General features: G+C 47.5%; 1 protein-coding gene across 1 annotated transcript; it reads left to right on the top strand.

Annotated features, from left to right (window-relative positions):
- The first annotated feature begins 652 nt into the window (after window positions 1-652).
- Window positions 653-18,558, top strand: LIN28A (lin-28 homolog A). The gene is made up of 5 exons (XM_019432326.2): window positions 653-681; window positions 7,472-7,716; window positions 7,808-7,992; window positions 17,393-17,577; window positions 18,264-18,558. The coding sequence occupies exons 1-5, from the start codon at window positions 653-655 to the stop codon at window positions 18,481-18,483; spliced, it is 864 nt and encodes a 287-aa protein (XP_019287871.2). The 3' UTR covers window positions 18,484-18,558.
- Window positions 18,559-21,118: the final 2,560 nt, after the last annotated feature.

Raw genomic sequence — 21,118 nt, 5'->3', positions numbered from 1 at the left:
GATGATATCTAAAATTGATAAATCAAGGAACAGAGGTACATGCATATAATTTAGAGATATGGAAATATCCTACAGGAAAAAATGACCCAAAGAGTCATTGCCTCACGGGAGCAGAGGGGGTAGGGTAGTCAGAGGACTATTGTTTTTCATTATAATTCTTTCAATACTAATTGATTTTTTAAACCACATGCATTAATTACTTTAACTGTTAAAAAAAAAGTGAAGAAGAAAAATATTGGATTGAGCTAGATTTGGGTTGCACCCTCTGTGATTTGTGAGTCAGGGCAAATCACTTAACTCTACTCACTAAGTCTCAGTTTCCCCTCGAGTAAAATGGGGGTCAGATTAGGATGGTTGGGGACAGAAAGAGACAATACACACAAACACTGGGTACACACCTGGCATAATCAGCTCTCAATAAGCAGTAACTACCGAGTCAGGGAAGGGTAGGTTAAAGGTCGAGGCTGAAGTGGTATTGGGGAAATGACAGCATTTGGTTAGACACCCTGCCTCCATGGTACATGACAATCATTGGACACACACAAATGGACACCAGGTGAATGACAGTTTCATGAGTTGTGACCCATGGGCCAGGCTAGAGTCACAGCGAAGATCACTGAAAAGATCAGCAGTCGCGAAGTAAATTACGGGCATGGCAAGTTCCATGCAACAGGACATCGGGTGAGGTACAGTCACTGGACAGTGGGCTATAGTGGGCTCATCATTTCCTCTTCTTGCTTGTACCTTGTGGGGGATGTGTCAGAAGGAAAAGATTTAGAGGCTGTCAGGGTGAGGGTCAGAGGTCAGCTGGGGTCAGGAAGTCTATTTCACTGAGGTCACTCTGGTCTCCTTTCAATGTAATGAAGCCATTATTGGTGAAAGCAAGTGCCTGGCGTCCTGCTCTGTGAAGCAAGGCCCGCATGCAGAGCAGGACTGAAAGAAGGAAAGGGACTCCCTTGGCTCATCCTCCTTCTGCCAATTCAACAGGCCTAAGAGGTGAGAGGTACACAATCCCACTTGATGTAGGAAGCCCTAGTCCCTAGAGCGGGATGAACATGACAGCATGGGTGAAAACAGATTGCTTCTCAGCGTAGTTAGGAACGGGGTCTCTCTCCCAGTCTCTGTCTCTGTTTCTCTGTCTCTGTCTGTCTGTCTCTCTTGCACACACACACCCACCCCCCCCACCCCCCCCCCACACACACACTAGAATGTCAGAACTGGAAGAAACATTTGTCTAACAATGAATCCAATTCCCTCATTTTACCCTTAAAGGGTAAAACTGGGTTCCTTTCCTGAGATAACAGAGCAAATTAACAAGCTTGAACTATATATACTATACGTTTTACTTAATTACTTCTTTATTATCTGTCCCTCTCCTCTAGAATGTAAGCTCTACAAGGGTAGGAATTTAATCTGTTTTGTTCACTGACATATCATCAGTGCTTCAAACAGTGCCACCTGACACATAATAGATGCTCAATACATATTTGTTAGGTGACTGAGTGAATGAACAGATGAATGAATGGAAACCCTGCACACATCAATATGATTCCCTCCCTGATGAATCACAGAGTGCATCACCATACTAGAGGCTTCGAAAAGTCCTGCATAGGAAATCTAGCTAATATACAATTTTCCAAATATTTCACTATAGAAACTTTAAAAAAAATTTTTTTTACATTTATTTATTTATTTTTGAGAGACAGAGAGAGACAGAGCACAAGTGAGGGATGGGCAGAGAGAGGAGACACAGAATCCGAAGCAGGCTCCAGGCTCCGAGCTGTCAGCACAGACCTGGACACGGGGCTCGAACCCACAAACCACGAGATCATGACCTGGGCCGAAGTCAGACGCTCAACTGACTGAGCCACCCAGGTGCCCCTAGAAACTTTTCAGTTTAGTAAGATATATTAATCATTCCATGGAACTAGTATACTGAAGGACACATTGTGGGAAATACTTTTCTCAAATGCACACTACCATTCATGTTAGATGGTAAGGGCTTTAACTCCAACCATCCTGGCGGTGTCTGGCTCTCTCAGTTGACAGAGCATGAGACTTTTGATCTCAGGGTTGTAACTTCGAGCCCCACTTTGGGTATAGAGATTACTTAAAAATAAAATCTTAAACACACACACACGCACACACACACAACCATCCTGGACCTTACCAGAGAATTCTCAAAACACCTCCAAAGTGGGAGTTGGATGTAGATGATTGCCCCGCTCTGGTCAGCTCTTTAATTTATAAAGCCAAGGAGTTTGGGGGAGGGTGATAACTACAACTGACAGATGAGCTGTGGCTCAGGGACAAGCTTGGGTCCTATTTACTAATCATATTGAATATATAGTTTTGTTTCACAGCCTTTTTGCTTGTACATATCTTGTTCCTTATTGGTAAAATGGAGACAGTACCAGTCACAACTTTCTAGGACTGTGGAAAGAATGTGAGTTTTGGAGTCACGTATGTGAGTTAAATCTGCTTCTGCCATGTATTAGCTGAGCTACATTAGGCAGGTTATATTGATTCATTGAGCTTCAGTTTCCTCTCCTACAAAGTGGGAATATTAATACCTATTACTCAGAGTTATTGACAGACTTTAGTGAGGTAAGAAATGTGCCTTATTCTTTTTAAAAAATATTTTTGGCTTTCCAAGTTTTTATTTTAATTCCAGTTAGTTAACATACACTGTTATATGAGTTTCAGATGTACAATATAGTAAAGAAATGTGCCTGTATTCTTGACAAATAATAGCTCTTGTTATGATAAGGTGTCAGGATATAAGTTCCACAAAGGCAGCATTTTTGTTTGTATTGTTTACTGATGTATTTCCAACACTTAGAACAATGCCTGCCACATGGGAGTGCTCAATAAATATTTTTAAAATGTTGAATGAATTATTACTAAGACCTATTTCGGCTCTTCCGTTTATGAAGATATGTACCTACACAAGAGGAACTTGGTAAAATATTTTAAAGAGATATTCAAACAACAACAACAACAGATGTTCTCTGTGTTAATACTAGACCTTTGTCTAAAGACCCCTTTTTCTTCCCACCTAGATATTATTATTCCCAGAAATACACAAAAAATTGTAATACTTAGCTATATCAGGCCTTGTCTCCCTAAACAGACTGTAACTTTTGAGAAGGCAGGGAATCTTTCTTTCTTTCTTTCTTCCTTTCTTCCTTTCTCTCTCTCTTTTTTTTTAAGTAAATTCTACCCCCAGCGTGGGGCTCCAACTCATGAACCCAACATCAAGAGCCACATGCTCTACTGACTGAGTCAGCCAAGGCATGCACCTGGACATGTTTCTTCTTTACTTTTTGGGGGTACATTTTCAGTCATCATACTACCTAGTGCATAATACTTACCTGGTTCTTCCACCAAACTTGTGAGCTAACACATTGACTGGTTCATAGTAGGAAACTAACAAGTTTTCACTGAGACAAGGACCCAGGAGAAGGTTTGGTCAGGAGTCCCCACCTCCCACATAGAATCAACCCACTGGGGATGAAGAGTCAGTTATATTGGGAGCCATATGCCCTTTCCTAAAGCAGCCTCTGTCTCTACATATGCAACTTTATGAGGTCCTGAAACCCTCCTGGGTTTGTATTGTTTAGACCTGAGAGAGGCAGTCAGGAGAATAAATATTAAGACTATTATAATAACATTTCTATTATTTCAGTTAAAGGTTATTCTGGAGACTCTTCTTGGGTGCCTTCTATGGGCCAGGCACTGTGCTAGGTACTGGTAAGGATGTGGGAAAAGATGCAGAAAGAAACAATACATGAATGGCCCTAGTCCTAAGAAGCAAATGATCCAGCAGGTTCTGGTTCATAGAGACAATCATATTCACAATAGCTATAATAATAGTTATAGTTTACATTATTAAAAACTATTACAGGCACTATTTCAAAGGTTTTAAGTGTGTGATCTAACTTTGTTCATAATAAAACTCTGTGAGTTAAATATTCTCATTATCCCCATTGGACAGAGGAGGAAACTGAGGCATAGAGAGGTTAAAGAACTTGCCCCCCTCCAAAAAAAGAATTTGTCCCAGATCGCTGTGTAAGTAGACCCAATATTCAAACATGGGCAAGCTGGCTCCAACACCTATGCTCCCATTTTCCCATTAATTAGGAAAATAATTTGAAAACAAAGATTAGTCTCTCTTCTACTCTGGTTTCCTTTGTGGTTTTTGTTTTTGTTGTTGTTATTGGTGGTGGTGGTGGTGGTGGTTGGTTGGTTTGGGTTGTTGTTGTTTTGCTTTGTTTTGTTTTGTTTCTTCTACTCTGGTTTATTTATTTATTTATTTATTTATTTATTTATTTATAAAGTTTATTTATTTATTTTGAGGAGGGGGAGAGGCAGAGGGAAAAGGTACCAAGCAGACTCTGCCATCAATGCAGAGCCCTACATGAAGATCGATCCCACCAGCTGTGAGATCATTACTTGAGCCGAAATTAAGAGTTAGAAGCTCAACTGACTGAGCCCCCCAGGCGCCCCCACGTTTTTTAAGGTTATATTTTTATTTGTATTTTTTTGATATATTTTAAAATATTTGTTTATTTTTGTGAGGGGGGAGAGAGAGAGAGAACAAGTGAGGGAGGGGCAGACAGGGGGACAGAAGATCTGAAGCAGGCTGTGTGTTGACAGCAGAGAGCCTGATGTGGGGCTTGAACTCATGAACTGTGAGATCATGAACTGAGCTGAAATCGGACGGTGAATTAACTTATCCACTCGGGGGCCCCTAAGATTTTCTTTTTAAGTAATCTCTACACTCAATGTAGGGTTGGAACCCACAACCCCAAGATCAAGAGTCATAGGTTCTATCAACTGAGCTAGCCAGGTGCCCCTACCCTGTTTCCTTTGAATCAGAAAATATTATGTCCTCTTTCCTCACCCTTTGTGGCCAAATGAATACTTACATACAATTTTCTGAAGGGGAGCTTGAGATACTTGCACTGCTCTCACAGAATCATGTACTGCTGAATATTCCCTCTTTTTTTTTCTGGCATTCAAGAGAATCCCTTCACTTGTCTCAAGTGTGTCAGGATCACTGACGGTTTGAGAAGAGAGGTTTTCTGGGAAGGACTTGGAGGTGGGAAATCAATAAGGCATTCTCAAAGCTGGGAGCGGGGAGCCAGGAGAGCGTGGCTTTATTCAGCACCGTGGACAGGGCTCCTGGAGTTCTCAGGACCCTGGACAGAGAGGCTGGTCACGCCTGCGGAGGGAACAACCCTTACTTGAGAGCGGATCAAGAGAGACCAAACCACTAAATTCCTTTTTCCCTCTCTTCAGCCAGACCTCAGTCACCTGCTCCTGAATCTTAAGAATAGAGATACAGGGAGTGAATGTATTTTAAAGGCCCTAATACCGAGGGGAGATAAGACTTAGGTGGGGAGGATTATATAAACAAAAATGGCTTTGGCTGATGTACTTGGAAGAACTCTTGGAAGAACGAAATTAAGGTTCTCAACTGGGAGTGGGACATTACTAATGATATTTGTTTAATGATATGTATTTTTTAGGCTGAGTAGTGAAGGGCCACATTTGTCCTCTTTATCACCCAAAGTCCTACCCCCTATCCCGTACACTCAAGTTTTCGTCTTTTGGAGAGCACTCTCCATGTAGGAAAGAGAGGAAAAAAATCTCTCCACAACCCCTTTCCCTCCCCTCTTTCCTTTCCCTACCCCCACTCATTCCCTTTCTCTCTTAAATATACACGTGGGCGGGCGGGCGCGCGCGCGCACGCACACACAGACACACACACACACGCTCAGGGTGAGAAGCGCGAGAGGTTCTACACACTTGGTGGAGAAGACTGAATTCAGAGCAAGCGGATGCCCCCGAAAGCAGGCTCTGTCTCTTTAAATGGGTTGTAGCAGTGGGGGAGGGGAACTGGCCGGAGCTGGCATTGTCCAGTTTGAACTGAGCACCGGAAGTGAAGGGGCAGGGCCAGGGCCGTGCACTGAGCCCCCGGCCATTGTCCATCTCCGACCAGGGCACTAGCCACCCCCCCTGGCCAACCCTCTTTATCTCCCAGAAGGGGAGCTACCTCTTCAAGTAAGGAGATCGTCTACTCCAGTTCCCCCACCAACCCCACCATGGGGAGGGAAGCGCACTTTAGGATGGGACTCTGAAAGAAGGAAGGTCTGGCTACCCAAGAGTGTCCGGAGGACTGGAAGAAATGCCTCCACCCACCTACCCACTTCGTCCCTCTCCCAGCAACGGATAGGGATGGGATTGGGATAGGAACAGGATGAGGGCAGCTGGAGGAGAGAGGAACACACTTCAAGCCTCTTAGGTTTCCTTCTGCTCTCCCAGGAAGCACCACGTGGAGTCAATTTTAGACACAGATTTGGAAGGAAAAAAGGAAGGATTTTTTACACAGAATCATTTAGGAGCACTTTGAGAGATCTAAAAAACAGTCGGAAACTCAGGGAGGGAGAGACATTCAGTCAGAGACAGCGCCTTGGTCAGGACTGGAGATCAGCCCGGCTGGGTCTCCAGCCACCCCCCCACTTCCCCATCCCAGGCTTCCTAGTGTCCTGAACTCCAGGTCTATCTAAGCACACGGGGGTGGGGGGTGAGAGCGGGTCAGCTCCAAGCAGCCGGGTCAGCTCGGAGGCCTGAAGGGGAAGGGAGGGGGAGGGGCGCTCAAGAGCTGGGGGAGGGGGAGGGCTCATCCATTTCTCCCTTGACAGGTGGTTTGAGTCTCTGATTGGCCAGCGCTGCCAGGCTCACACCTCCCTCCCCCAACTCTCTGGAATGTATAATTATCTGCGCGGGGGGCGGGGGTGGTGTGTGAGTGTGTGTGGGAGCAGTCACATGGTTTTAAAACTACCCCCCCCCACAAGCCCCCCACCTGTATGCTGCTTTGGGGACCCCCACTAAGTCCTTAAAGTACAGGATCCCAAATTCCAGGGTCCTCAAGACTTCTAGGGCTGACGGCTCTCATCTCCAGATGTGTGTGTGGGGAGGGGGTGTCAAACCTCAAGGTTCTGAGAAGGGACACCCCAGAGGTGTCAGAGACCACAGCGATGGGGGAGGGCCGGAGCTGGAGCCAGAAGGAAAGGGAGGGGAAAGAAGAGGGAGGGGAGGGGAGGGGAGGGGGCTGCCCGCGGGGGGTTGGGTCATTGTCTTTTAGAATTTGGGAGCCTTTGAAAAGCCGTGGGCCCTCCCACCGCTATTGTGCTGGGGAAGATGTAGCAGCCTCTTCTCCGAGCCACCCCTTTGCCTCCGGACTTCTCTGGGGCCAGCAGCCACCCGACCAGGGGCCCGGGGCCGCGGGCTCAGCCGACTACCATGGGCTCTGTGTCAAACCAGCAGTTCGCAGGTTCGAGCTCGGGACTTACTGGGGACACCTTAGGCTTCAGGGGCGCCCAGGATCCACATAAAAGGGAGGTTGGGAAATGTCCCCCAGCCTGGCCGAAGGACCCTAAGTCTGTGCGGCCTCCTGCTTCAGGGGCCATTTCTGGAGCAAGGAACCCTGGTGTCCCAGCGGCGTGCACGCCGAGGCTACGGGGGCGGGCGGCCAGAAGAGGAGGGGCCTGTCCGGCCAGCTATCCCCGGGCAACATGTTGTGGGAAGAGGAGCAAAACTTTTGGGGCAACACTGGCTTCAGTGGAAGCTTGGGGAGCGCGGGAGGCGGCCAGGACAGGTCTTTCCTCGCCAGCTTCTTGGTAGCTACAGCCACCTGGGTGCACACCCGTGGGCTGGACACTCGGGTCTCCCTGCTGGGTCTCGAGAGGGCCCTCCCGATTCCGTGGCCCCCCCAGTTGAGCGCCCTCCCAACCTCCAGGTGGCTGCGCCAAGGCGCCGGAGGAGGCGCCGGAGGACGCCGCCCGGGCGGCCGAGGAGCCGCAGCTGCTGCACGGTGCCGGCATCTGTAAGTGGTTCAACGTGCGCATGGGGTTCGGCTTCCTGTCCATGACCGCCCGCGCCGGGGTCGCGCTTGACCCCCCAGTGGATGTCTTTGTGCACCAGGTGAGACCGATTCTGGCAACTTTGCCGGGGGAAGGGGATGTTGGCGCGCATATTCAAGGTTGGGCGGACGGACTCGGCTGTTGGATTGAGGGAAACCGTGGGATCTCATTGTGCGCTGGCACCCCAGTTCTGAGTCCCCATTAATTCCAACGGGATGGGGGGCGGGCAGAGCCGATTATCAGCACGCCCACCCCCTTCCCGGAACCCCTCTGGCTTACCACGTGTCTGTTACCTCTTTCCCCTGGGAAGGGGGCAGGGGGCAGGGAGGTGACCCCATGTGGCAGAAACTAAGGTTGTATTGTGCTTGCCGGTGGGGGGAGGGCCAGCAGGCCGGCCAGGGAAGCACATGCCGGTTCTGAGCAGGGCCCTGAGCGCCCAGCGTCTTTCACTAACATGTGAATGGAGCTCCCTGGCGGGAGAGAGGCAGGCGAACCACTCTAGGATCAAACAGGGGTAAAGCTGAAAAGTCAGCTAGTTTCCAGCACCCAGGTGGTCACGCAAAACTAAAGCCCTGAGGCCGGAGTGAGTTTGGCAGATCCTTGGAGAATCTGTTTGGGGGCCTGAAACCTCTTCAGAGTACCCGCCTCTGGCACACAGTTCGCCTACTGGGCTTTTGCCGTCCACTTCTTCCAGGAAGGAAAACCTAAGGAGCCCAGGCCTTAGACTCCTGGTCCAGGCTGGGAGGGAGTTAGGTCACAACCCCAAGTTCTCAGTTAAAGCAAGGCAGCCCAGTGGGGGTGAAATTCAGTGTCGCAGGGCAGGGGGTGGAGGGAGGCTAGCCTCTGGACCTATTCTCTGCTTGGCATTTATGGCCCCAGACAGCCATTGATTGCTGTCCTAACATTCCGGCCTCAAACAAGGAGCCAGAGACTTCAGGTTTCCCTCCTCCCTGGCTTCCTCTTCCTCTCACCCTCTCCTAAATATCTTAGAAGTGTCCCAGAGGTCCTGGGACACCAGCCACCCATAACAACCACATAAAGGAAGTTGCTGCTGGTGTCCCCTCCACCTTTGGAGGTTTCATGTTGGACCTGGGAAGGAGAAATTGATGATCTCAGGTCCAGTAGGTTGACACCCAGGCCGGGCAGGGAGGGGTTACTTCGGGGAGGTTGGCTTTAGGAGCTGAGGGGGAGGGGAAAGGAGGATGTGGGGATTAAGGGTTGGAGCCTGAGGGATGGTATTCTGGAGGGGGAGGGGTGAAGAAGGGAGATCCTGGGTGGACTGGTCCGAGGCAGCGGGGAAGTCTCCCGAGCATGGCCTTCAATGAGGACACAGAGTGGGGGGAAACAAGGGAGATATGGGATGCAGGGAGGCACTTAATGTTGGGTACCTTGGAGTCACTGGACTACTCGAACATCTGCTGGGAGGGTATACAGCAGGATGCTTAGCCACCTCCTTGCTGTGTCCTCGACCTCCCCCCCAGTCTTAACACCCCCCCCCCATCAGACAACTAGTTCTGGCTAGTGGCTTTGCCCCCCTCCCTGTCTCATTTACATATGTGAATGATAACCCTCAGGAAGTAATTGTGGGAGAATGCAGGGAATTGGCCTCTTTAGATCTATTAAATCACTTTATTACAGGAACCAGCTTTGAATGGCCCTCCTCAGCGGGGTAGCCAGCTCTCCCACTCTTCCATTTATCTGATCACAAAGAGATTAAAATCTCTTGGTCTGGAGATGGACTGGACAGCTTCCCCAACTTTGGGAGGCTTGGAGTAAAAGAGACCCCAAATTTTCTTGCCTCCCTTCCAAAGGCTGCTGAATAGGATCTGGGAGGAATGTAGCCCCTCATCATCTGGGTTTCCTTGGTGATATCCAAATCCCAAGGAAGGTGTTCCCGAACAAATGAATCTGTGCCTCAGTCCACTTAACCTTAGGATCAAAAGCAAGTGGAAAATATCGGATGGCATAGAGGAAAGCCTGGACCTTCAGGTTTTGGGGAGGGGAGCCTGCGCCATGCTCCTTCAGATGGGTTAGCTGGGAGATAACCTGGACTTGGGGATCTTGGAATGTCCAAGGACATTCCACAGTGGAATAAGTTATCAAGAGGGAGTGGGGCTGGGATAAGGACTCGAGAATTTTAGTCCCCTAACACCCTCCACGAAACAGTCCTAGAAGGACAATGACTGGAAGTTCCCTGAGCCTATGGAGCAAGCGCTGGAGCTTGGGGTGATCTCAAAACTCTATGGTAGCGGTTAGACTGGTGATTACAATCCCTGCACTTGAGGAATGTGAAATATCTCTTGGGGGCTCTACTGGAGAAGAATTAAGTAGATGAAGGATGATCCCTAAAAATTTTTCTAGGGAAGGAAAATGTTCCCAGTGTGTGCATGGGGGGTAAGGCACTCTCTTCAGCAAGAAAACCTCCCCTCCTTTGGCTGCTGGTGGTGGGTACCTCGGAGCCTGATGTGGTGAGAAGGATAATTGTCCTAAGATAAACATCTGCCTGGAGGGAGGATCGGGAAGCCCCTTTCTAAGAAAAGAGGAAGAAGGGGGGAAAGCAATTTAACTTTTTCCTTTCCAAGGCTGGGCTTATTTGGTTCCCGACACACTCTTCTTTCTCAAATGCATTATGCACCCCCAGCAGTGGATAAGTAGGAAAGAAAACTTGCCCTTCCCCTTAAAGGGGAAAAAAAGAAAAAGGTGAAGAGATTTCTCTAAACAATCCTTTTATTCAGACACAGATTTTCAGATCTAGAACTCTCTGCTTGTCCCCAGGGTTAGGTGAGTTTATGAATCCTAATATTGGCAGATGGCCAGCCCTTAAACCGAGGTTTCTCAACCTCAACACTGTTGACATATTCTGAGAAGGATAACTCTTTGTTCAGAGCATCCCTCGGTTGTGACAACCCAAAATGTCTCCAGACATTGCCAAATGCCCCCTGGGAGGCAAAACCCCCCTCAATTGAGAAACGCAGTTCTACAGGGAACGGAGGTGCAAGAAAGCACTAAACTATTTTCCTAAGATTCACTAAGAATTTTGAAATCTTAATAGCCATTTTAAGAGTTTTGGTTTAACTCATGTTTCCTGTGGCTCAACTCCCAAACCCCCAAGACTGGTAGAAATTTGAAAACAAGAAAAGTCCTCCCTGCTTCTACAGCTGCTCAGAACCCAAATATGTTTAAAATGGCTTTCCAGCTAAAATACTGTATTGGAAGGCCTGGAGGCAAAAGAAGATCCCAAATCGGACCGAGGGACCGAGTTTGGGTCAGGAGAAAAAATTTCAATACAGAGAAACTGTGGAAACAGCTGAAGCCACGTGGCTTGCTTTTTCTGAAAAGGATGAGTGGGAGAGAGCGACCTCAGGCAGGATCTGGATTAAGAATCTTCTGGATGGGGTGGGGAGGGGAGAATGTAGAGGGAGATTTCTTCCCACCTGGTTTATAACCTTGTTGGTGCCTCTGATTACTCACCTCATATCTAGTTAGTGATGTGCTGGTCTTATCTCCTCCTCTGACCTATAAGCTCTTTGAAGAAAGGGACTAGCTGTCTAGTTTCCTAGTATGGACTTGGTGGGCAGAAGGAACTAATATGAAGAAGTAAGGAGTTCCTGAATTGGGAGGACAAGTTTGGGGTCCTGGTCAGTAGAGGCCTTCCTCCAGAGAGAAAGACTGGACATAATAAGGGAGGGAGTGTTACTGTTCTTTCTCTGAACTGATGTCTAGAATAGGGCTGGGCGCTTCATGCAGCATGAACTGGAGTGAATGTCAAAAGTGTTGAGACCCAGATAGGACTCTCTAATTTTTGCTCATGGACTGGAAGCCACAGGTTTGGTGGTCATTTGTTAGTTTTTCATTTTCACCTTAATAGGAAAGAAATGAGACTAAAGTAAGTGAATCATTTTGATTTTCAGAAAGTTGGTAGAGTTTGAGCATTATGGAATCTTCTTGGGTCCTTGTCTTTCTGAAAAGCCATGCTTTCTTGACCGTGGCCCAAGTAAAGGCTGTGCCACCATCCTGAGCAAGTTTTCAATAGAAGAAACTTGGAACCTTTTTAGCTGGTGACACGGCCTTGCCCCGGAAGTGGTTTTTTAGTGACTTTCCCCAGGGCAGGGTTGTTTCTTGAACATTCCTAACCAAACTATCACCAGGTCCTCACCCTACTAGAATTCCCTGTTATATTTGGGGGAAACTGCTCTAGGCAAAACCACCACCCCTCCCTTCTTCCTGCAAGCTGGAGTAACAATTATTATCTATATTAAGTCTGGGGTCAGGAGGTACGGGAGAGGAAGAGAGAATTTTCAGGAACAGTATGAAATTTGTACAGATTCATTTTAAATGATCTCAGCTTGGAGTTAAATTAATTCAGACAGGAAATCCAAGTCCAAGAAGAGTTCGTGGCTTTTGTAAATGGCAGAGAACATAAGAACAATTGGGTTTCTGGCTTTAAAACTCCAGGACCCTTTCTTCTGCACCCTTTGAGTGGGTGGGGACCTGGTGAGAAGTCAGCGCCCTATCCTTGAAAGTTCAGTCCCCTTAACTGCTTCCTGAGGACCGAGGATGCCTGCCCTAAGAAGCTGGGGAGATAAATCTCTGGTTCACAGTTCAAAACCAAGCAACTCTCCTCTCCAGTCTCCCTCCGGCTGCCTTTATGCTGACAGCTGATGAGCAGCACCATCTGGTGGAGAACTCCAGGCAGTAACTGGTAGTCCTGGCTGTGTCTGAGCAGAGGTGACTGGTGGGGGTTGTCTCTGCTGGCAGCCTTTGGTTCCAGACAGATCTCTTTCCTCAACCCTCCCTGACATATCATCAAATAAACTGCTTCTGGTAGAACCGGTTGGTTTCCTAGCCCCTACCAAACCCTACCTTCAGGAATGAAGCCCAGGTAGGACTATGGGGACAATTCGGGACTGAGTCATTTCTTCCATCTGCTTCCTTTACTTCTATGTGGGTATCAGAAAGTTTTAATATCTACATCTAACATGTTTATTTACAAATATGACTTGCATTATACTGCATAGCACTGGCTGTAGGGTCAGGCTGATGGCGATCAGTGCATTGAATTTGGAGAACGCTTTACTTCTCTGCTTCCATGACCAGCTGTAATATGGGGTCATAATGAGGCCTATCTGACAGACTTGATATGAAGGTTCAATGCATTACAACATGTGATGTGCTTAGAGCTCTCCTCAGCCTATAGTAAGCTTAGATGAATATCAGCAGTTTGGGGTGGTGGACAACTTGGTTTATTCCACAAATATTTGTGTATGGCTAGGCACTTGGAACTGAATGGATAGACACTCACTCGACAGTCTGGAGCTGGAATGGGCCTGAGTGATGCAGAAAAACCGGGAATGCAACCTTTGGTCGCTGGGACCAAAGCAAGTTTCCCCCAAATTCTGCCTTGCCACTTCTGTAGAAAGGAGCGATGTGACTAAAACCGGGCAATGTTGGAGCTGGTTATCATGAAGTCTGATCCCCGGCTTTTGCAAATGATTAAAGAACCAGCATGTGTCTGACTTCCACAGAGCAAGTTGTGGGAAACTCGGGTTCCTGTGTGCTTTTCACAACACCATGTTCCCTAAGCTCTTTCGTATCAGCCACTGCTGAAGCCAGCGGTCGATGCTGGATGGAGTATCTGATACGGGAAAGGGTGGTGGAGGCCGTGGTGAGGTATTAAGGAAGCAGAAGGTTGAAGTATTTAACTGGCCTAAGTCCTTCCCTGCCATCCAAAAAAAGAAAGGTCTCCTTGCAACTGTTTTCTGTCTGATTAAATGCCATCCTCCCCTGCGGAGTGGGCTCCTTGTGGGCTGCCTGCCCTCCTGCCTTGAACAAATTGGGTGAGGAAGATAGGAAGGAAGCCTGCTTCCCCCACCAACCTTGAAAATAATTTACCTGAATAAATGGCCCTCATTTGGGTTCCCGCATAGAGGATTTGACCGAAGGTAACACAGAGGGGTTCCTGTGTCCTCCTATCCCTGGAAGCCTGGGATGGCAGGGCAGGGAGAAGTGAGGATGCCTGCTGGCGGTGACTTTGGCCAACCCAGCAGGCTTGACTGGAAGAAAGGTGTCTCTATCCATTTCTCTCAGTGACCATAACCCCATTATGGAGAGGAAGGAACTGATGAATGTGGGGTAGGGGGGAGTCTGGGGAGCCGGGGAAGCTACAGCCTCTGGAACTCCAGGAATCTGACCACCAGAACCAACCAGTGTCAACTCTTTGTTTCCTGGGGCTGGGCTCTATTGGGGGAGCTCAAGCTTTGCCCCTCCCCCCCCCCCAGGCCTTTTCTTTTTTGGAGGGGATGGGGAGAGGGGCGGGGCCCTGCTTTGTGTGTGGTTGGGGGTGGGGTGGGGGTGGTAACAAGAATTTCAGGCTCCTTTCTGATGCTGGCCCTGTGAGGCCAGCTCAGTGGGGCTGCACGGCGATTACCTATCTGATAAGAGAGGAATTCAAACTATGTGTTGTAGAAAGGGGCAGGGTGGGGGGGGGGGGTGCAGGGAGCCACCCCTGCAGACCACCAGTCTAAATCTCGACTGGCTGCGGTAAGGTCCCTGCAGGGTTACATTCTTAAATTTGACAGTCTTAAATAAACCTCAAATCCTCCAGTGATGGAGTGGGTGACCTGAGAGGACCAGTCAGTTTCGTATTGCCCCCACTGGTATTCTCTTGTTCTCACAGCGAGCCTAGGAGGTGTAGATGGGTATAAAAACCCATCTGAGTTTCCACAGTTAGCACTAAAAACCCGAGTTAAAATTTTGAGCCTCTTGACACTCCGTTCTCACTGTTACCCTGCCCTGATCCAGTCTGAAGAGGTTGATGATAATTGCCACTCACTGAGGATTTATGTGTGATAGGCTACGTGTTAACTACTCTTCATGCATAAAACCTCATAGGGCCACCATAAAATTAATACTTGCTCCATTTTATAGGTTAGCACAGAAAGGAGGAAACAGGCCTCAGACTCCAAACCCTTGTTCTTAATCACTTATCTGCTGAATCACAGCTGGAACTAGGAGTGTCCCGGCCTCCGAGTCCACTAGGCAAATGGGAGGACCTGGGATTGTACCTCCTGACAACTGGTTTATCCCAGCTGAATAAGAGACCAGGCATATCTGCCTTCAAATCAAGGTCGATTCTGTGCAACAGGAAAGGGGAAAGGGCCCTTCACCTTTCTGCCGTGTTTTTAGTTCCTGCCTTAATGCTCTGCCCCTTGCCTCACATCAGCGTTGGGGGAGGGGAGAGGTCATCACGTCCCCTGGCTGTTCCTGGGGGAATAAAAAGGAAGGGAAAGGATATTCCTATGGTGGAACCGGTGGACAAAAGCTACAGATAATACATGAAATATTTGCTGAGCACATTCCCGATGTTTCCATGCCCACATAATCTTCATTAGAGGCCTAGATGGGTAACTTACTGTTCCCCCAATTCTCTGAAGGATCTGAGGTCCAGACCTGCATGATTGACTAAGGTCATGCAGCCAAAAATTGGTACAACCAGCATTTTGTGAACTCTACGGTGTGTCTGGCACTCAGCCCTATGCTCTTTTATCCAATTACCTCCATGGAATCTTTGTCTTAAGCAATGCCATCTAAATTAAAACAACAATGTCCACGATTGAGAAAGTGGGGATCCAGGCTGGCTAAAGAGCATGTCTCACCTAAGTCCCAGTTTGAAATATTCCTCCTACCAACCACCACCTGCGTAATATAAGAGTGCTACTTATTCATGTTCCCTCACGTCAAGACTAGGTGCACAGTGATCCCTTTTGCTTCTCTGATCCCTATTTTCTACGACTACACCTTGTTGACATTTGACACACTCTTTGGATATTTTACTCTAATGGAGTAAGCTATAATGAAGTCTATTCTGGGGAGAGGCTGTCACTTCCACTAATGTGTTGCTGTTGATGCATTAAGTGGCAAGGTAGAATGGACTGTGAGCTTTGAATCGGGACCCTGGGTTCTTCTGACCCGTTTATTGCCTCTCAACTAGGTATGTGATAACTCCCTATTTTGGGGAAGGCTGCCAGGCTCTCTGCAAGTGTCGATATTTTTAAATTTTGATATAAACATGTAGTCTATTAATGGGGTTGTTCCAAACACGCTAGATCTTTTTTCCTTCACCGGTATGACCTGGTCGTTTTTCCAAGTCAGACAATTCAGATTTACCTCTTGGTTCATTAATTCATCCAAAAATGTATTAGGCATTATATTCTGTGATTCTTTTTTTCTTACTGATTTATGGTAGCTTTTTATAGTTTTATCAGTCTATCTGTCTTGACTTGTACAGGTTGTTCCGTACTTTAACATTTTGATATTTAATTTCTCTGGAATGTAGTTTGCATACAAGTGCTATAAAAGTGTAGAATTCTGGCTTGGTAGCTAAAACAGATAGGTAATTTTCTTGACGGTATTGAACTGTTGCCCTTCCCTGTTGATTTCTCTATATATACTTGAACCTCCTAGTGGGCTTTCCCTTATAAACTTACTGATTCATCAGCTTTGGTCATACTGTCTTTTCCCTTTAACTTGCCAGTAACATCGTGTCTTAATCATAGGTTACAGGTATCAAGCACCATTATCACTAAATATTTCAGTGTGTGTTTTTAAAACTCAGGTCATTGTCTTTCACAATCTCAGTGCAAAGATCAAAATCTGGGGGGGCACCTGGGTGGCTCAGTCGGTTGAGCGTCCGACTTCGGCTCATGTCATGATCTCACGGTTCGTGCATTCCAGCCCCGCGCTGGCTCTGTGCTGACAGCTCAGAGCCTGGAGCCTGCTTTGGATTCTGTGTTTCCCTCTCTCTCTGCCCCTCCCCGCTCACGCGCGCTCTCTTTCTCTCTCTCTCTCTCTCTCAAAACAAAAACAAAAATTAAAAAAAAAAAAGAGAGAGAGAGAGACAGGGTGTGAGCAGGGGAGGAACAGAGAGAGAAGGAGACACAGAATACGAAGCAGGCTCCAGGCTCTGCGCTGTCAGCACAGACCCCGACGCGGGGCTCGAATCCACGAACTGCGAGATCATGACCTGAGCCAAAGTCAGCCGCTCAGCCTTCTGAGCCACCTATCTTTTCTTTCTTTTTTTTTTTTTTTAACTCTACACCCAGCATGGGGCTTGAACTCACAACTCTGAGATAAGAGTTGCATCCTCCGCTGACCCAGCCAGCCAGGCACCACTATTTGTTGATTTCTCGTAACTGTTACATTTAAGAATTTTCCATCTGTTCTACTTTTGTCTAAATGAGAAGAGCTGCAAAAAAGTTATGGCATCTGTTTATGTAATGATTATTCTTTGTTAATGTAACATGGATTGCTTGTTCTTAATTGTGGTAGCTCTTTGAGTGGATAATTTCTTACTGATAACACGGAAATAGTATCACACTTGTACCTTAAAGAACGCGTGTAAGCAGTTTTTTGGTGGAAGAATGGAGACTAACATTAAAATCTACCATGTTTCCCTTCCCCAGAGCAAGCTGCACATGGAGGGCTTCCGGAGCCTGAAGGAGGGTGAGGCCGTGGAGTTCACCTTTAAGAAGTCTGCTAAGGGCCTGGAATCTATCCGGGTCACGGGCCCCGGTGGGGTGTTCTGTATTGGGAGCGAGAGGCGGCCCAAAGGGAAGAACATGCAGAAGCGCAGATCAAAGGGAGACAGGTATGGACGGGAAGGTGGCTGGACTAGGGAGAGTTCTCCCAATCTAGCCCCTTTCTTGGGCCAGGATGCCAAAGACACAATGAATGAAGCCTGCAGTCCCTGGCAACGTGTGGGTGTTTGGCGTTTCTGCCTTAGGGTATGGGAGATGAGGAAAGGGCTGTAGGTGAGAAGGGCACTTAATTATTTCAGAAGCAAAGAAGATCACAGATGGGAAAGTATAAGTGATGGGAACAAGACGGTGGATGTACCTGTTGCTTCTTCACTAGGTCTCCAAGTGGCTAGTTTCTTTGGTCTTTGCTCTGTGCTGGAGCAGGTCATATAGTTGCCTGGCTCCTTTAATTTTCTCTCTTTTTAGTGAATGACCGGTACAGTTTCTTAAGCGTATGGTAGTGTCTTTCCTATCTCGTGAATTGCGGTTCCCAGTTGGGGTCCATGACTTCCCGTCCTTGATTATTTCAGAATTTTCAAGTGGACATAAATCTGAAGATCCCATCTAGACAATTACAGATTAGGGAAGAACTTAGAGGTATCTAGTCCTAGTCCTAAATCTTCCTTTTGTAAGTGAGGAAATTGGTTTCCAGGGAGGAGAGTGAGTATAGTAACTGATCAGAGCCCAGGTGTCCTCACTCAGAGGAAGGCTTCTGCTCTCGCTCCTTTCTCAACTTTACCATCCTGCTTTGTACTAGGTGCTACAACTGTGGAGGTCTAGACCACCATGCCAAGGAATGCAAGCTGCCACCCCAGCCTAAGAAGTGCCACTTCTGCCAGAGCATCAGCCACATGGTGGCCTCGTGTCCACTGAAAGCCCAGCAGGCCCCCAGCTCACAGGGAAAGCCAGCCTACTTTCGGGAGGAAGAAGAAGAAGAGATCCATAGCCCTGCCCTGCTCCCAGAGGCCCAGAATTGAGCTACAGTGGGTGGGGGCTATGCTTTTGTGATCAGGAAGTTTTGAGGAGCAGGCATCAATCGGCAGAGTGGAGAAAGTGGGGACAGGGTGGGTAGGGGGCAGCTGGCGCTGCCATGTGTCTCAGGCCGGGGTCCACAGCATCACCCCCTCTTCCTTCTTGGCAGGGTAGGGGGAAGGGGTGAGGCAAATGAACTCCAACCATGCTCTATCCAAATGCTTGTGAGCGTGTTCTGGGGAAAATCTCTCCCCGTGTGCTTTAGCTGAGTCTCCGCCCCCCAGATCTCCAGCTTCTGAAAGTGGTCTGGATAGGGAAGTTGTTTTCCTTTCAAAGAAGGATATGTAGTAATAATTTTTCCCATGCCAGAATGTAAAGATCAAGCATGAGACCAGATTGATGGGCCCAACCCACGGAGCACTACTTTCTGTGGGAGGGAATCTCTCAAGGGTAAGGCAGGGTTTTTTCCACAACTTGTCCCCTACCCCGCTCTTGGGATAAGATGCTGAGAACTCTCCCGAGCAATGGGATTGTTGGGGGAACAGCTGCAGACCTGCTGTTCCTAAGCTTACTCTCACCCCATTCTGGGCCGATAGAATTTTATTTATTTGCTCCCTTGGATGACCGCACCTTGGGCCCCACTTTCTCCAGGATGCCAACTGCACTAGCTGTGTGCGAATGACGTATCTTGTGCATTTTAACTTTTTTTTTTTTCGTAATATAAATGTTCTGGTTTTGTACTTTTGTGTATTTTAATCTTAAGGCCCTCGTTCCTGCACTGTGTTCTCAGGTACATGAGCGATCTCAGGGATAAGTCGGCAGCAGCTTCAGGTCTGCACGGCAGGAATACTGTTTGTTTTATCATCAGGGAGAACAACTATTTGGAGTGCATAGCCTATTGAACTACCTCATTTTTGCCAAATAGAACTGGCTTTTCTGCCATAGTGTCCTCTTAAAAACCCCTCCGCCTTCAATGTTCCATGGGAGACTAGGTTTTAGCTCAGTTGCCCCCATGACTTGATCTCTTTCTACCGGAAGATTGGAAATTGGTCCGAACAGGAAAAGGTGGTACAGGAAGGTTTGAAGAGGCTGCACCGAGCCAAAAGGTGCAGAGCCAAAGCCAAGGTTAGGAGAGGGCTGTCTATAAGTATAGTAAAGGATTTCTGTTCCAGACTTCTAATCCCAGGGCACGGGACTCACTTTACATACCAGATCCATCCTTCACTGGATTGGGCTAGGCCTACCATGCACAACAGGGTGTATGTGAGTGTGTGTGTGTGTGTGTGTGTGTGTGTGTGTGTGTGTGTGTGTTAAAAAAAAAAAGAGTTGGTAAGAATAGCTTTAAGAACAATACCTCTGTACCCATCTTGAGCTGCCCAGGGATGGGTGTATGAAGCAAAGGCTAAATTTCTCAACTTTTGTAACTTCTGGGCTTTTCTTATTGGCTTCCAGAGAGACCATAAGCCATGGCGTTGTGGTGCCCAGAGCCAGTGTCCTGCCCTGCTGTAGCAGTGATTAATGTCGTGGTAGCTAAAGGAGAAAAGGTTTCGTTTACATGCTGTGAGATCACCACAAACCTACCTCACTGTGTTGAAACGGGGCAAATGCAATAGAACGCATTGGGTGATGTGTGTCTGATCCTGGGTTCTTGTCTCCTCCAATCGCTGCTCCCCCCCTCCCCCCCCCCCCCACTGCTAGTTATATCGTATTTGTCTGGGTTTTGTAGGACTTCACGAATAGCTGATTGGGTGATTGCTAGGTGGTCTGGTTTGTGTAAATATAAAGTGTTGGTCTTCTCCATGTTCTTTTGGGGTTTTATTGTTTACAAACTTCTTTTTGTATTGAGAAAAATAGCCAAAGCATCTTTGACAAAAGGTTCTGCACCAGGAAGAGAATCTGGAACATAGCTTGGTGACCCCTCTTAAAGTGTGGCGGTCTTGAACCATCCTTTCTTTTGTGTTTCCTTCCCCTATTTCCTATTTTGGACCAGATCTTCTATTCTAAAAACTTGACTCCTACCCTATCCCCCTCCCCCAAACAGCCCCCCTCCCACATATACCTTTAAACCCTGAAAAAGCTATAAACACTCCATCCCTTGTTCCTAATATCTTGTGTCAAGACCATTCCTTGATGTGATTCATAGCAATACACTTGTATTTGAATGGATCAACCCTACTTTAATCGCTAATCTTGGGGTAGAGAGAAGCAAAAGCAATGAGGGGGGCCTTCCATGTAGAAATAGGGTCTGGAGACCAAGAAAGGGAAGATGAATGTATAATCCAAGTCACTCAGGAACTTTTATGCAGGTGCAAGAAACTTATGTCAAAGTGGCCACAAGATTGTTTAATAGGAGACGAACGAATGTAACTCCATGTTTACTGCTAGAAACCAAAGCTTTGTGTGAAATCTTGAACTTATGGGGGTGGGTTGGGGTAGGAAAGCTTGTACCTATCTGTTCTTTCCCTGATCCCTTCCCCTCATTTCTGAACTGCAGGAGACTGAGCCCCCCTTGGGCTTTAGTGACTCCATCTCTGGGGGGTGTTTATGTGGTTGATTTTGCTGTGCCGGGTACTTCCTTTCCCCACTTGCTATTGTTTTGTAATACACATGCTGACCCTTTTCCCTTCTCTTTTTACCCTG

This window comes from Panthera pardus, unplaced genomic scaffold (genome assembly GCF_024362965.1).
Source record: "Panthera pardus isolate Hobbes unplaced genomic scaffold, ASM2436296v1 HiC_scaffold_11, whole genome shotgun sequence".
In the NCBI taxonomy this organism is placed as follows: Eukaryota; Metazoa; Chordata; class Mammalia; order Carnivora; family Felidae; genus Panthera; species Panthera pardus.
This window is presented reverse-complemented; position numbering and strand designations above follow the sequence as displayed.

Bases quoted from the DNA above. Each gene is read 5' to 3' on its own strand.
- LIN28A (XM_019432326.2), top strand. From the start codon at position 653: ATGGCAAGTTCCATGCAACAGGACATCGG. The intron at 682-7,471 runs GTGAGGTACAGT...CTCCTGCTTCAG, and splicing joins TCCATGCAACAGGACATCGG to GGGCCATTTCTGGAGCAAGG. The intron at 7,993-17,392 runs GTGAGACCGATT...TCCCTTCCCCAG, and splicing joins TGGATGTCTTTGTGCACCAG to AGCAAGCTGCACATGGAGGG.